The 15,401-nt window shown below is 38.8% G+C and overlaps 1 protein-coding gene and 1 long non-coding RNA gene across 3 annotated transcripts in view; one reads left to right on the plus strand and one right to left on the minus strand.

The window, feature by feature from the left end:
• Nucleotides 1–228: 228 nt before the first annotated feature.
• The window catches only part of PRRG1 (proline rich and Gla domain 1), a 118,821-nt gene continuing 103,648 nt past the window's right edge, over nt 229–15,401 (minus strand). For both annotated transcript variants that reach the window (XM_027963618.2, XM_060408369.1), the window contains exon 4: nt 229–4,332. In XM_027963618.2, coding sequence (XP_027819419.1) covers nt 3,847–4,332 — 486 coding nt within the window. In that variant the 3' untranslated portion in view covers nt 229–3,846. The remainder of the gene's footprint in view (nt 4,333–15,401) is intronic.
• On the plus strand, nt 4,226–14,796 carry LOC132658850 (uncharacterized). Its single transcript, XR_009598928.1, has 2 exons — nt 4,226–11,133; nt 13,271–14,796. It is a non-coding gene; the product is annotated as an uncharacterized LOC132658850 (long non-coding RNA).

Below are 15,401 nucleotides of genomic sequence, written 5' to 3' on the forward strand. Positions count from 1 at the left end.
CCCATTTTGTATCATTCCAGCATCATTCACAGCATCATTCTTTCTTAGGCTTTGAACACCCTGAAGTTTTCAGCAGGTAATTTTTGATTACTGAGCAGTGTTCCCTAAATTCCTAATAAAAAAAGAAGTGTAATAATTTTACCATGTTAAAAAGATCACAATAAGAGCTTATGTAGCATGTTTATCACCTCACCATAATCTAATTATTAACAAATGGCAGAAGAAATCTTTTTGGTTTAAAAATAGCTTTATTTAGCATACCCAAAACAGAAACATAAGAAAAACCTTACCTGGAATGAACATAAAATAGTTAAATACCATAATTTAATGTAAACCAGCTGTTTAAAAATGTGAAATATTATCAAATACATGCTATTTACACAGAACCAAGGTAAAGCTCCCTCCACAGTTATTCTATCAGATCATCAATCTTGAAGTCATCATTAACAGTGAATCAAACACAGCATCTGTATTTGTACTGGTCAATAGGAAAAAGAGAAATCATTTAATTTAAACAGATACAATTCATTGTGACATTCAAAGCAGGGAGGCAGAAAAGTGCCAGTTCTAGGATTCCAGACACAATCACTGCAGGTGGAGGTCTGGAAACCGATCCACTAAAAGACCAGGTAGCCCATTCTTTCATGTAAATATACACTGGTTGATTCAATGTAGTTACTTCTTAAGAAAGGTACTAAATAGATCTGTAAAAATAAACATTTATTAAAAATGATCAAAGGTGAATGTAATATCAGTCAGGTAAGAAAGGCTAAAGCATAAAAATAGACACTATTCCAGACAAGCCCCTTTAATTATAACAAATGTTAAGAAACTCAGTGTACAAAACCAGATAGGGTAGCAAAAGGGTTTCTAAAAAGGTCAAACCCAAACCAAGATCAAACAAAACTAACCTAATAGACTGTTTCTTAAAGAAAGTATTCTGTTTATCTTAGACATTTGCTTCGCCTGTCATTATCACCTGAATGCGGCTATGAGACCTGTTGCTGATGTCAGCACTGTGGAATAGTGTGTTCTCTGACAACGGTCTAAAAAGCTATAGCCATTGATCAGTGTAAGCATTTGGCTTTTGCTTCAAGGATGAACATTCATTCTTTTACTTAAATTCAGGTATCTCTAAGAGGCAGCGTTAAATTCACTATCAGGACTTTAAAATGTAAAATTAAATGGCAAGTATGCATAGTTAGTAATAGAACATCCTGTCCCTTTGTCTAATCCTGTAAATTTCAAACTTTTGGTCTCCAGACCCCTTTATATTCTTAACATTTATTTGTTGGGGATCTGGATACCGAAGAGCTTTTGTTTATGAAATTTATAGCTACCAATATTTGCCATGTTAGAAAGTAAAAGTGAAAAAAAATTTAAGTACTTATTGATTAAAAAATATAAAAGTCCCCAAATTAAGAAGTCCATTACATGCTAAACATAAATAACATTTTAAAGAAAATAGCTACATTTTCTAAAACAAACAAAAGCATGGGAAGATGACTAACATTTTTAACAACTTTTTGAGAGAGAAAGTGAAAAGACAACATGTTGGTGTTATTATGAAAACAGTGTTGTCTCACAGACCCCCCTCAAATTTGAATGTTCTCAAGGACTCCCAAGGGGGCTCATTGGCCAGTTGTTGAGAACTGCTAGTTTAATCTAAGGCCTGATATTAATGACAAAAGAAAAAGTCCACACAAAGGAGCCTTAATTTTTCTCTAAACCAAAATACATTACTGGCTCAAACACTCCCATTCTCAGCTTTAAGTAGAAGCCAGAGATTACCATGTACTCAGGGCCAAATTCAAAACAATGCTGTCATTTCTGCTGAGACCAGGTTCAAGATTTATTAATTTTTAGTCCATGAAAGCCATAAAACCTGTTATCTAAACACAGTCAGCGGTAGTTGCCTTTCCAGCATTTGCTTACTCCTGTTTGTGCTGAGCGTACAGTTGTCATTAAGTAGGCCCAGCATTGGTATAGACCAGAGAATGACAGGTGTTGAACTAAGAGCTCACACACTCAAATTAGGAACCTGTGAGCCACTAATGGAGCACCCTGCTCTATTTCTCACTCTGTGAAAACTCAGATACATTTTAGGGAAACAGAAGATTGTTCCCCCATGAGAGCAAGGAGAACAATGCTGTGACCTTACACCTAGAGTGCTCTTCACGTCTTACAAATGACTCTCACACATACCATCTTATTGCATCCTTTTAAAGCCCCAGGATAAAGGCAGGGTGAATGATACTATCGCCATTTCAGAGGTAAGTAAGGAGCTTGAGGGTCAGATATGGGTCTTTCCCAAAGTAGCCTGGCAAGGGTATGGCAGAATGAGATCTGATTTCAGGTCATCTGACTCCTAGTTCAAGGTCCTCCCAAGCAGTCCTCCTCCTTTGGGTTTAGGGGAGTCTGCATGGGGATGGATATGGAGGCCACAGGACATGACACTTCCAAAACCTGCTTGCCTTCTGCCTGATCAACCATTTTATCCAACACTAAGGAGTCGTGGGAGTGGCACAGAAATCTGACCGACAGAATGCATTTTCCATCAGCGCATGTATAACTGTTGGATTTTTTCTTCTTTCCTAGCCAGTTTATGTTGGCAGTTCATTCACAGCCTGTTCCCCCTGCTCCAAGAATTTTCAATAAAAATTCTGCAGGTAAAAAAATCTGAAAATACAAAATGAAATAGCAGCTGTGAGATATGTTTGCAGCTATAACTAGATTTATTGTGCGCCTGGCACAAGACAGACTTTGCAGTCTTCCTCCGCCAACTGGAGAATAATGCAGAAATCACAGTTATTAATTTAAGGGAAAATTGCCTGGTAATCATCTTGAGACAAAGGCTTCACTCTATACAAAAACATTAAGAAAATAATTCCCAGGGTTTTAACTAAATTCTTACTTGCTAGAAGATTCTGGGGTGGTAGGAGAGCAACTAGAGTAAAAGGCAATGTAACATGGAGAAAGAAAGTGTTGCCAATAAGCCAAGGAGAAATCTGCATCTGTTCTGTCATCAATTAGAGTATCTACTTGAGAAATGATTCTTTTGCCAGGAAATCCACTCCACCAAGATGTTAATACAAATAGCATGCGACATTCAAGGACACTAAGCAAACACTGTTTAATTTTGGGGGGGAGGCAGTCAATTACAGCACCAAAATGCCTCCTGTGAAAGCAGCCAAAAGCCATGAAGGACCAATGATTTTCTTGCTGTCCACTAGGAACAAGGTATCAATTATTATGCCTTCCTTCTCTCTCTGTCACCCTCTGAGATGTTCCTCAAGTCAAGACTGACTATATGCATTTTTTTCCCTTTTAAGGAAGTTGAAGAAGGTTAACAAAAGCCTGTAAAAATTTAAAAGCACGCTAAGTTCATCTTATTTTCAAAATTCAACAGCACGTTGCTGTTACACAAATTGTTGGTGCCTTCCCCCCAACCTCCAATTTTGGTGAGTAATGTTCTCTTTACAGGTGATTTAGATAGATGTTAATGACTTTTTAAGACAGGTGCCCATATACTGGGCTGATGTACACACACATATATGTTCATGTACATATATATACATAAACATACATGCGCACACACCGATGTACATCTCCTAGGAAGATCTCCACTAGTATTTTTCCCTCTTCACATATTTCCATTAGCAAAAATGAGCATGGATAAAGAGTTTAGAGTGGGAAACAGAACTAATGAAAATCAAATTGTAGAATATGAAGTGGTATGCTGTCAGAGTCCAATAAGTCAGATGCACATGTATGTAGTGGTAAAGTGCTAGAAAGTTCTCTCATTAGTATTTTAAAAATGATTATAGTAAAAAGAAGTTTGCAGCTTCATTTGATAGTGGTGACCACAGGCACCATGGCAATGGCACTGGCTGAGTTGGAGTTGATGATGTCCTCATACTCCGGAGGCGGATCGAGGTGAGGTTCTGTTTCACTCCTCCGTAGGTTCATCTGGCCAGTGGCTTCCTCGTAGGTCGGTGGGGGATCGCAGTTGGACAGGCGAGTGGAGACAGAATCTGAGCGCCCAACCACATATTCCAGGAAGCCTGGGGACAACCCGCTGTTATCAAACACTTCATCTGGTGGGGGAGGTGTAGTGATAATATTGAGGTGTTGAGGGAAAGGAATATGACCTTCCGTCACTGTCTGTCGGCGAGTCTTGTTTCTTAGGAAGCATCTCCAGATTAGGAAAATGACAAGGAGGATAATGAAGAGGCCAAAGATTAATGGAAAGGTAAGGTAAAACTGAAACCAGTCACTTCCTCTGTTACTCTCTCCTTGTTGTGCTTTTGTGTACGTGTTCCAAAACTCCTTCTGAAAATAGAAGAGGAGATTAACTATAAATCAGCATGATCCAAAGACGAAAATAGCAAATGAATGCATATCTGGGTTTTATTAATATGATGAAAACCCCAAACCAGATTTGTTGGTTCCAGTGACCTGCAGCCTGTATTTTCCCTGACAAGAGACTACAGATCATGGTGCTCCCTCTGGACCCTCCCCTAAAATGGGGAGTCAGAACCCAAGGTCTTCAAGACTTGTTTTTTGTATTTTCAGTTATGATATATTGGAAGGGAAAAAAGCATAAAGAATTTTCCCTTTTCCAAATATACCACCTAATCTCTCCTCTAATATAGAAGGTAAATACCATTTTCCATGTCCAATTATGAGATGAGGAACCTCATCATCATTGTGCTATTTCAGGTTGTTGGAGGCTCTTGGTGCTCAGATTGAATGCCTTGTTTTCCAATAGCTCTGTTTGGGACTCTCTCCTACCAGGTATTCCCCCCCAGCCCCTGAGTACACAGATTTAATGCATCTAAACATTCAATAAGTAGTGGTGATGATAATGAATTTTTGTATATCATGGGCTTCCCAGGTAGCTCAGATGGTAAAGAATCCGCCTGCAATGCAGGAGACAAAGGAGACGTGGGTTCGAACCCTGGGTTGGGAAGATCCCCTGGAGAAGAGGATGGCTACCAACTCTAGTATTCTTGCCTGGGAAATCTCATGGACAGGGGAGCCTGGCAGGCTACAGTCCATGGGGTCACAAAGAGTCAAACACGACTGAGCAATTGACCGTTCACTTGTGTATCATAAGTCTCTGCTTCAAATTGGAGTAATCTATATCCCAAACCTTGGTACAAACACCACCCCCAGTGCTTAAGCTTAGCCAATAATGTTTGTTTTTTTTCCCCTCACAATATTTGTTTGCAGGCTACTGATAGTATTTAAATACCTAGCAGAAGGTAAGACTGTGGGCACTAAAACTGTTTCATAGCACTATCTTTTATTAGTCATAAAGGCTTTTAAAGTACTATATGGGTCTAAGAATGACCCACAGTGTTCCACCCCTAAACTGGGTCATCTTATAAGGTACATTATTATTCCAACATTCTGTGATTCTAAGATAAAAGTTTGATATGCTGTAAGAAATACGGTATGACTTAGTAAAGGCTGGGTGCAGGTACAAGTATGCCAGGTGCAGCATTAAAACAAGCCAAGAGTAGAGACACTATAATCCCAAAGTCTGTAGCATTTATTTTAGGACAGTACCCCAAACTGGAAATTAAATTTTTATTAGTGAAACAGTCAGTTAATAATCCAGGTTGAAAACTCAGGAAGCTTTTTGTAAACAATAAAAGTGTATGCTATATTTGTATAACTGTTACTTTTAGTATTGCCAACTTTATTACAGAAAATATAGATTATATAAAAGTTTACTAATGCAGAAATATCTGAAAAGGAAAAACCAATCATCTGTAATTACATTGCAAAGATATAATCACTATTAACATTTTTGGTTTACAACTACTCTCTTCCAACTCTCATTACACAAATGTACATTTTTTTAGAAATTTGGAATCAAACTGTACTAAATCTCAATAAACTTTTTATTAATCTACTTTGTAGGTAACTTTCTTAATCTATAGAGATGAGGATTTCTCTCTTTGCCATCTCTCAGATCACCATCTCCCTCCATTTAATCTTAACCACAAAACACAAATAATACGTGATTTCAAATAATTATATAATGTTAATCTTAGAATAAATGGAATAGACAGATGACTTTTTAATCTTGTCCAGTCACTTTTGGATGATCAATAATGCACATGAAAATGGTTCTGTTTCTTTTTTCATGCTTGGCTGGTGTAAATCAATTTCTGTGGTTTCCTTGGCACACTTGGGAAAAAGCAGCAAAGTTGTGTTTTTGTTTTTGTTTTTGTTTTTTTTCCCTTTGGGAGAAAAAACTTTAACCCTTGAAAATAAAAGTGTGATTCTGTTTTAAAGACAAAGCTTAGACAAGAATAGAATCATCACAGCAGCTTTTTACTTTACCAATAGCAACACAATTCACAAGTTGCACCTAATAATGAAGGCGTACTTATCATCCCCACTTGCAGATGAGGAAATGGAGACTCAGCGATGTTACCTTATAATAAAACCAAGGTCAGTTAACACACAAATGTTGGAGCTGGTATTTGAATGCAACAGGCCTGGTGTCAGAGCAAAGCAAAAAGCAGTCTGTCCTGATGCATAAAGTATGTCAAACTTGGACAGTTTCCTAGAAAATTCAATCTTTCTCATCATGCTAAAGTGTAGTTTGAAAGCAAGTAACATTCATTGATCTGAATAAAAAGGTACTGCCAGATTTATTTCTTTGGAAACTAGACTGACTTTGTCCTTGAGGCAAGAGAATCAGGGAAATACTTAAAATCAAGTAAAATAACTGTCATTCAAATAGACAAACCAGGTTTATGTATCTCTAAGCTATTTAGATTTGTTTTTTATCTTACTGGAAACAGCCAGAAGATATTCAGAGAGCAAATAAGTGATTTCAAGACTCAGTAAAACAGTGCTTTAGAGGCGATGGAAGTTTATTTGAGAAAGAAAATTTTAATGAATGAAAGGGATTCAGTAATTTTAGGTAACGCTAAGATTACATAGATAATGAACCTCAAGGGATCAGAGGGGTCTGGCAAATCATTCAGACATGGATGAACTCTTGCATCCCTGGGATAAATCCCATTTGATAGTGGTGTGTGATCCTTTTAATGTACTGTTGGGTTCAGTTTACCAGTATTTTGTTGAGGATTTTTGTGTCTATGTATGTTTATTAGTGATAATGGCCTGTAATTTTCTGCTTTTGTGGTATCTTTATCTGGTTTGGGTAACCGGGTGATGGTGGTATCATGGAATGAGTTTGGGAGTGTTCCTTCCTCTGCAATTTTGCGGAAGGGTTTCAGAAGGATAGGTGTTAACTCTTCTCTAAATGTTTGATAGAATTCACCTGTGAAGCCATCTGGTCCTGGATTTTTTTGGTTGGGAGGTTTTTTTTTTTTAATAACATGTACTTACATAATTATTAATAATGAGAGAGATTTTTCTTCATGTTTTGAAACACTTACGTTAGGTTTCAGACCCCATGACCTTCCGCCAGCACCCTAGAAGATAGGCTCCCATGGTAAGCAGACCTAGGGATTGCAAGTCTATGCCCTAGCATTTGTTGGGAGTTTTTAAATTACAGTTTCAATACTTGTGACAGGTCTGTTCATATTTTGTATTTCTTCTTAGTTGAATCTTGGGACACTGTACCTTTCTAAGGATTTGTCCATTTTATATAGCTGCCTTATAATCCTCAGTATTTCTGTGGTTTCTAAGTTCTCCTTTTCATTCCTAATGTTAGGTTTGTGCCCTCTTTTTTCTTGATGAGTCTGGCTAAAGGTTTATGAATTATTATCTTCTCAAGGAAGCAGTTTTTAGTTTTACTAATCTTTTCTATTGTTTTCTATTTTATTTGTGCTTTAATCTTTATGATTAACTTTGGGGTTGTTTGTTCTTTCTCTAGCTGCTGTAAGTGTAAACTTAGATTATCGAGCTTTTTTTTTTTTGCTGTAAACATCCCTGCTTTTGCTGCATCCCATACGTTTTGGATTGTCATGCTTTTGTTTACCTAGAGACAAATGAATTATTTTTTTTTCTTCAGTGATCCATTGGTTGTTATTTGTTGCTTTTCCCTTGTTGCTTTTTATATTTTCTCTAGTTTTTGACAATTATTTCAGAGGCAAGAGCCACAAAAGATAGATGTTTCATCACAGTAGGTAAGTATATGAAAGATTCTACCAAACCAAATTTGTCGCTATTTTATTATAAAATGTCTGCTTTTCTGATTTGAATTTTCTCAATACCATTTTTAAGTGGAATTTGAGTGACTCAAGGCCTGAAGGACCATATTCCTAAATTCAAAGACTAAAGCCAAGAATATTTTTCCAGTCTTTGAGTAATCAGCTCAGAATCTACCTATGTGGTAAAGTTTGGAAGCGGGTGATGTGCCCAGTGAGTTTGTATTGCTGAGGGCCTGGCAGCATTTATACTCAGCACTCATATTCTCCCTTTTACTGAACAAGCATGACAGGGAAGGAAAGACCACCAGAGAGAAGGGTCAGAAGCCACAATCTTAACTCCAAAAGCTGCCTTGTTGAGAACAAGTCAGAATATTCCAGCAAGAGGTCACTGAACACTGTTAAGATTCTTTATCTAGATGGATGTTCTAGGGTAAAAAAAAAAATCCCTGTAAAAATTACTTTGTGTTCTTTCTTTCATCAAAAGAGTAGGACTATGTAGATCTAACTTCTGAGAAAACAAAGACTACTTGTAAATTATGAAGTATGATATAAAAGGTAAGGCATTCTCTTGAAAATTGCCACTAGAGTGTATACAATTTGCTGAGAAACAATATTTATGATAAGTATGGTGTCAACTTATTTTACTATAAGTTGTAAATGATATGGCTGGGGGATGAAGAATAAGGTACAGTTTTTCTTTTATTTTTAATTGGAGGATAATTATAGTATTGTGATGGTTTCTGCCAGATCAACATGAATCAGCCACAGATATACATATGTCCCCTCCCTTTTAAACCTCGCAACCCCCCTAGGTTGTCACAGAGCACTGGCTTTGGGTGCCGTGCATCATAGAGCAAATCCTCACTGGCTGTTTTCCATATGGTAATGTATATGTTTCAGTACTACTCTTAAGTCATCCCACCCTCTCCTTCCCTGCTGTGTCTACAAGTCTGTTCTCTAGGTCTGTGTCTCCTTTGCTGCCCTGCAAATAGGATCATCAGTACCATCTTTCTGGATTCCATATAGATGCAATATGATATGATATTTGTCTTCTCTTTTTGACTTAACTTCACCCACCTCATTAGAACTGACTCAGATGTGTTCAGAAGTTACAGTTCTATCTTTTAAAAAATAATTATGGGGATTATTATTTTGCTAGGTAGCATACAGCTTACATAAAGTAAAAAACTCTGTAATTTAGGTATAATGGTAATGGTTGTAAAACAGTAAAGATTCAGAATACTTGAGGTGGGAACTGATAGCCATCCCAGTATAAGAGGCAACAGGAGAACTCTCAAGTCCCAAAATATCCCTTGTAAGCAGCATTAAAAACTGACTGGTATTTTAGGGTTGCAGTTGAATATACCAATGTAGGAAGGCCCCGGAGAAGGCGATGGCACCCCACTCCAGTACTCTTGCTGGAACATCCCAGGGACGGAGGAGCCTGGTGGGCTGCAGTCCCTGGGGTTGCATAGAGTCGGACATGACTGAAGCGACTTAGAAGCAGCAGGAAGGCCCAGACTGCACTTCCTTCTGTGGACACATCAGGTCTACACAGGGAACAATTGTTTTCTGGAAAAAAAAACCCTATAAAACTAGCAGAGCAACTTCTACTCATCAGGTGAACCAGGAAAAAACCCTACACTGAGCTGGGTAGGAAAGGCTGGGACACAACCTCCCCATGGACCCCACCCATCGTGTGAGGACCTATCATGGGGAGGGATCTCAGAAACATGAGCTGTTCTCCTTGAGGAGTAAAGGATTTGAGCTCACGTGAGGGCACCCCGACTGTATTTAGCAGGATAGGAGCAGACTCAGAAGCACCGAGACTTCCTGTGAAAGAGACTCACTTGCTGATCTTAAAACATCAGTCAGCCTGAGACACAGGCCTCTGAGATAACAGACATCTTTTAGGCCTAATGCAATGTTCTGGGGGTGGAGGATGGCAGGGGCCACCTTAACATCCTGGGAAGGGGCTTGTACCTTTGTGTGCAGCCCCAATTTCTGAGGGTTCTCTCTGGGTGTCTGGCTCTGGTAGGGCTTATGCAGACAGGTCACCCAGGGCAGAGCAAGAAGCAGCACTGAGGTGCCAAGTCCTTCTGGAAAAGAGGCTTTATGTCACAGCTCTGTGGCCTGAGGGGCAGACTTCTATGGAAACATACAGCTAAGGCCCCCTATAGTCCTCTCCAGAGCACCAGCACCTCCCAGAGGGGAGCTTGTACATGTGTCTGCTGCCCCCTAATCACCTGGCTGTGATGGCTAGCAGGTCCTGTGTTTGTGGACCTCTCGATAGTGGAACAGATGTAATAGTTCCTGGCTGGCTACCACTCTCACGGCACAGCACAGACACAGATTGAAACACAGCCCTTTTTGTGTGAAAAATCCTTCTTTGCTTGTCTTAGACCTTCAGGCTGAGGAGCAAGATTCCTGTTTGGTGCTTATATATAGGGCTCTCTGTGGATGAAGGCCAGTGGATGGTGCCTTTGCATTCTCCCACCATGCTGTTCCAGGCTGCTGGTATCTCCTAGAAATGTGCTTGTACCCTTCATCTGGCACCCCAACTTTGTAGGCTGCTGCCTAGGACACAAGTCTATACAACTGGGCCCTGGTAGTCAGACTTGCCCTTGTGGTGCCACAGGACTATAGAGTATGTTCACACATTTTAAAAGCTGCTGTTTGAGGTCTGGCTTCTCATCAGCCTGAATGTAGGTGCTGATGGTGATCCTCTTCTTTGTGAAATATCTTGGCACACCCCCAAGGACTGGGAGCCAATAGAAATAAAATGGGCTGCTTGAACAATTACAAAGGTTTGACAGGCAACCAAGAGCTAGGACAGGGTTGAATGACAAGGTTCTTCTTTTGTAGACTACTTCTTCAAGACTGGAAGAGGTGGTGGTTTCATCTACTAAATAGAAACCAACACAGAGAGTCAAGGAAAATGAAGAGAGGAATGATGAAACATCAGAATAAAACCTTGAACGAAACAGCGGTAAGTGACTTATCTGATGAAGAGTTGAAAACAATGAACATAAAGGTGCTATTGAACACAGGAATGGAATGGGCACACACAGTGATAACCTCAAATGGAAGTTACAGAGCTGAAGAATACACTAGAGGAGTTCAGCAGCAGACTAGATGAAGCAGAAAAGGTCAATGCATTTGAAGACAGGTGAGTGAAACTCAGCCAGTGAGAGCAGTGGAAAAAAAAAAAAAAAACGAAGATAGCTTAAAAGACTTTGGGGACAACATTGAACTGACTTAAGATTTGCATTTTAGGGAGGTACCAGGAGGAGGAGGAGAGAGAGAAAAGCATGGAAAGATATTTTAAAGAAAGAATGGGGAAGGAAACAGACATCCAGATTGGGTTCATCTTGTTTGGAACTCTCCAGGTTTCCCAAAGAGACACACACCAAGACAGATTATAATTTAAAAGATTAAGGAGATACTTTTAAAAGCAGCAAAATAAAAACAATATGTAACATACATAAGACCAGCAGTAGATTTTTCAGCAGAAATGTTGAAGGCCAGGACGGAGTGGCATGATATATTCAAAGTGCTGAAAGGAAAAAAACTTCCAACCAAGAACACACTTCCCATCTAAATAGTTATTCAAAGTTAGGAAGAGGGTTTTTTTGACAAACAAAAGGTAAAGGAGTTAATTACCAGCCTTATAAGAAATGTTACAGAATTTTCTTCAAGCTGAAAAAAAGGGTACTAATTAAATCTCACTGGTAAAGGTAAATAATGTAATAAAATGTAATAAAAAGGTACACAATGTAGTAAAATAGTAGATTAATCATTTATAAAGCCAGTCGGTAAAGTGTCTGCTTACAATGCGGGAGACCTGGGTTCGATCCCTCAGTCGGGAAGATCTCCTGGAGAAGGAAATGGCAACACACTCCAATACTCTTGCTGGAAAATTCCATGGACGGAGGAGCCTGGTAGGCTACAGTCCATGGGGTCACAAAGAGTCGGAGATGGCTGAGCAACTTCAATGTCAATGAATGTTAAAAGACAAAAGTAGTAGTAAAAATAACTAACTACAATCCCATTACTGTTGACCCTTGAACAACACAGGGGTTAGGTGTACCAACCCTCTACCCACTTGAAAATTCCCATAGAACAGTTCCACATCTGTAGACTCAACCAAGCATACATTGTGTAGTCCTATAGTACAAATTTAGTGAAAAAAAAATCCATGTATAAGTGAGCCTGTGCAGTTCAAAGCCATGTTGTTCACGGGTTAACTGTATGTAAGGGATATACAAGATACAAAGATGTAAAATGTGATATGAAAAGCATAATGGAGTGGGGAGGAGTAAGAATGTAGAACTTCAGAATGTGTTCAGATTTACAACTGAAGTTGATAACTTGTATGTGTAAGCCTCATGGTAGCCATAAAGCAAAAACCTATAGCAGACACTTAAACTGTACTATTGAAGAAAATCATCAAATCACAAAGGAAAGGCACAACAGAGGAATGACCAGAGAAACTGCAAAGCAGTAAGAAAACATTTAACCAACAAAACAGCAATAAATATATACCTATACTTCATTGCAAGACATAATCGACCTGGGGATTTTTGCAGAAGCTAGTAACTGGCCAGTGATTTGTTATGTAAATGAATAGTGAACATCTGCATTTGAGTAAAACACTTTTTTTTTTGTACTTGTGCATGTCTTACTAAAGCATTCTAATATTTCATTAGAGGCAGTATAGCTGGCACTCTGTGCAAGAGGACAGAGCATCTATTTCAAATATACTGTTTCACTGCTCTTTTCCCTGGAAGGACATTCTGTACTTTCTGGTGGCATTTTTCTTTAGTCCTGTGAGTATTATTTCACCTAGAGTGTGTTCTTTTACCTGGAGTTGACAAGGCGGATCTTGTGGAAATGAGAAATTTCTCGATGTGTCAGTTTTGAAAATGTTATGGTAATACACTTGTGTTTGTAACATATACAAGGTTGGAACAAAAACTTAACAGAGCAAAATGTGAATGACAACTATAAGTTGTATAATAAACCCCTGATCAGTGTTAAGCTTTAACAACTTTATACATTAATGCTAATTGTATCACTTTCTAAAAGGATATTAATATGTGTGTGTTTGTTCAAAATTCTCCAAGCCTAGCTTCAGCAATACATGAACCATGAACTTCCAGATGTTCAAGCTGGTTTTAGAAAAGGCAGAGGATCCAGAGATCAAATTGCCAATATCTGCTGGATCGTCGAAAAAGAGAGTTCCAGAAAAACATCTATTTCTGCTTTATTGACTGTGCCAAAGCCTTTGACTGTGTGGATCACAATAAACTGTGGAAAATTCTGAAAGAGATGGGAATACCAGACCACCTGACCTGCCTCTTGAGAAATCTATATGCAGGTCAAGAAGCAACAGTTAGAACTGGACATGGAACAACAGACTGTTTCCAAATAGGAAAAGGAGTACATCAAGGCTGTATATTGTCACCCTGCTTATCGAAGTTATACGCAGAGTACATCATGAGAAACACTGGGCTGGAAGAAGCACAAGGCTGCAATCAAGATTGCCAGGAGAAATATCAATAACCTCAGATATGCAGATGACACCACCCTTATGGCAGAAAGTGAAGAGGAACTAAAAAGCCTCTTGATGACAGTGAAAGAAGAGAGTGAAAAAGTTGGCTTAAAGCTCAACATTCAGAAAATGAAGATCATGGCATCTGGTCCCATCACTTCATGTGAAATAGATGGGGAAACAGTGAAACAGTGTCAGACTTTATTTTTGGGGGCTCCAAAATCACTGCAGATGGTGACTGAAGCCATGAAATTAAAAGACGCTTACTCCTTGGAAGGAAAGTTATGACCAACCTAGATAGCATACTCAAAAGCAGAGACGTTACTTTGCCAACAAAGGTCCGTCTAGTCAAGGCTATGGTTTTTCCTGTGGTCATGTATGGATGTGAGAGTTGAACTGTGGAGAACACTCTTGAGAGTCCCTTGGACTGCAAGGAGATCCAACCAGTCCATTCTGAAGGAGATCAGCCCTGGGTGTTCTTTGGAAGGACTGATGCTAAAGCTGAAACTCCAGTACTTTGGCCACCTCATGCGAAGAGTTGACTCATTGGAAAAGTCCCTGATGCTGGGAGGGATTGGGGGCAGGAGGAGAAGGGGACGACAGAGGATGAGATGGCTGGATGGCATCACTGACTCGATGGACGTGAGTCTGAGTGAACTCTGGGAGTTGGTGATGGACCGGGAGGCCTGGCGTGCTGGGATTCATGGGGTCGCAAAGAGTCGGACATGACTGAGCAACTGAACTGAACTGAACTGATGTGTTTGTTACGCCAATGTTATTGCCTGGAGATGTATCAATTGATCAAGCATTCATGATACAACTTATGACTGTCATTATCATTCACATTTAAGGCTGATGTTTTGTCTGGTTGATCTGTCCATTGATGAAAGTGAGGTATTAAAGTCCCCTACTATCATTATAAACTGCTATTTCTCCCTTTGGAGCCATTAATATTTGCTTTATATATTGAGGTACTATAGTGAGTACCTCACTAGTGTTGGGTTCATGAATATTTACAAGTGTTATATACTCTTGTTCGATTGACCCCTTTCTCTGGAAAATTCAGAAATATGCAGAGATTAAACAACATATGAACAACCAATGTGTCAATGAAGAGATCAAAGAGAAAAAAAATTCCCAAGACAGATGAAATGGAAATAAAACATACCAAAACTTATGGGATGAAGCAAAAGCAGTTCTAAAGGGAGGTTCATCACAATAAATTCCTATATCAGAAAACAAAAATTAGAAAAAACCTAATTTTATACCTCAAAGAACTAGAAAAGGAAAAACTAAGGCCAAAGTTAGTAGAAGAAAGGAAATAACAGATCAAAGTGGAAATACATGAAATAGGAACTAAAAAGGCAATAGAAAAATCAGTGAAATTAAGAGTTGGTTCTTTACAAAGATAAACACAATTGACAAGCCTTTAGACTCCTGAGAAAAAAGGAGGACTGAAATAAAAATCAGAAAATAGATATTACAGCTGATACCACAGAAACTGTAAGAGGCTACAATGAACAATCACATGCCAACAAGTTTGACAATATAAATTACTAAAAATGTACAAACACCAAGACTGAATCATGACTAGAAAATATGAACAGTTACTAGTGAGGAGATTATTAAAAACAAACCTCCCAATGAAAGACAAGGACCAGACCTTATCACTGGTAAAATATGCAAAACATTCAAAGAATTAT

This window comes from Ovis aries, chromosome X (genome assembly GCF_016772045.2).
Source record: "Ovis aries strain OAR_USU_Benz2616 breed Rambouillet chromosome X, ARS-UI_Ramb_v3.0, whole genome shotgun sequence".
Lineage (NCBI taxonomy): Eukaryota > Metazoa > Chordata > Mammalia > Artiodactyla > Bovidae > Ovis > Ovis aries.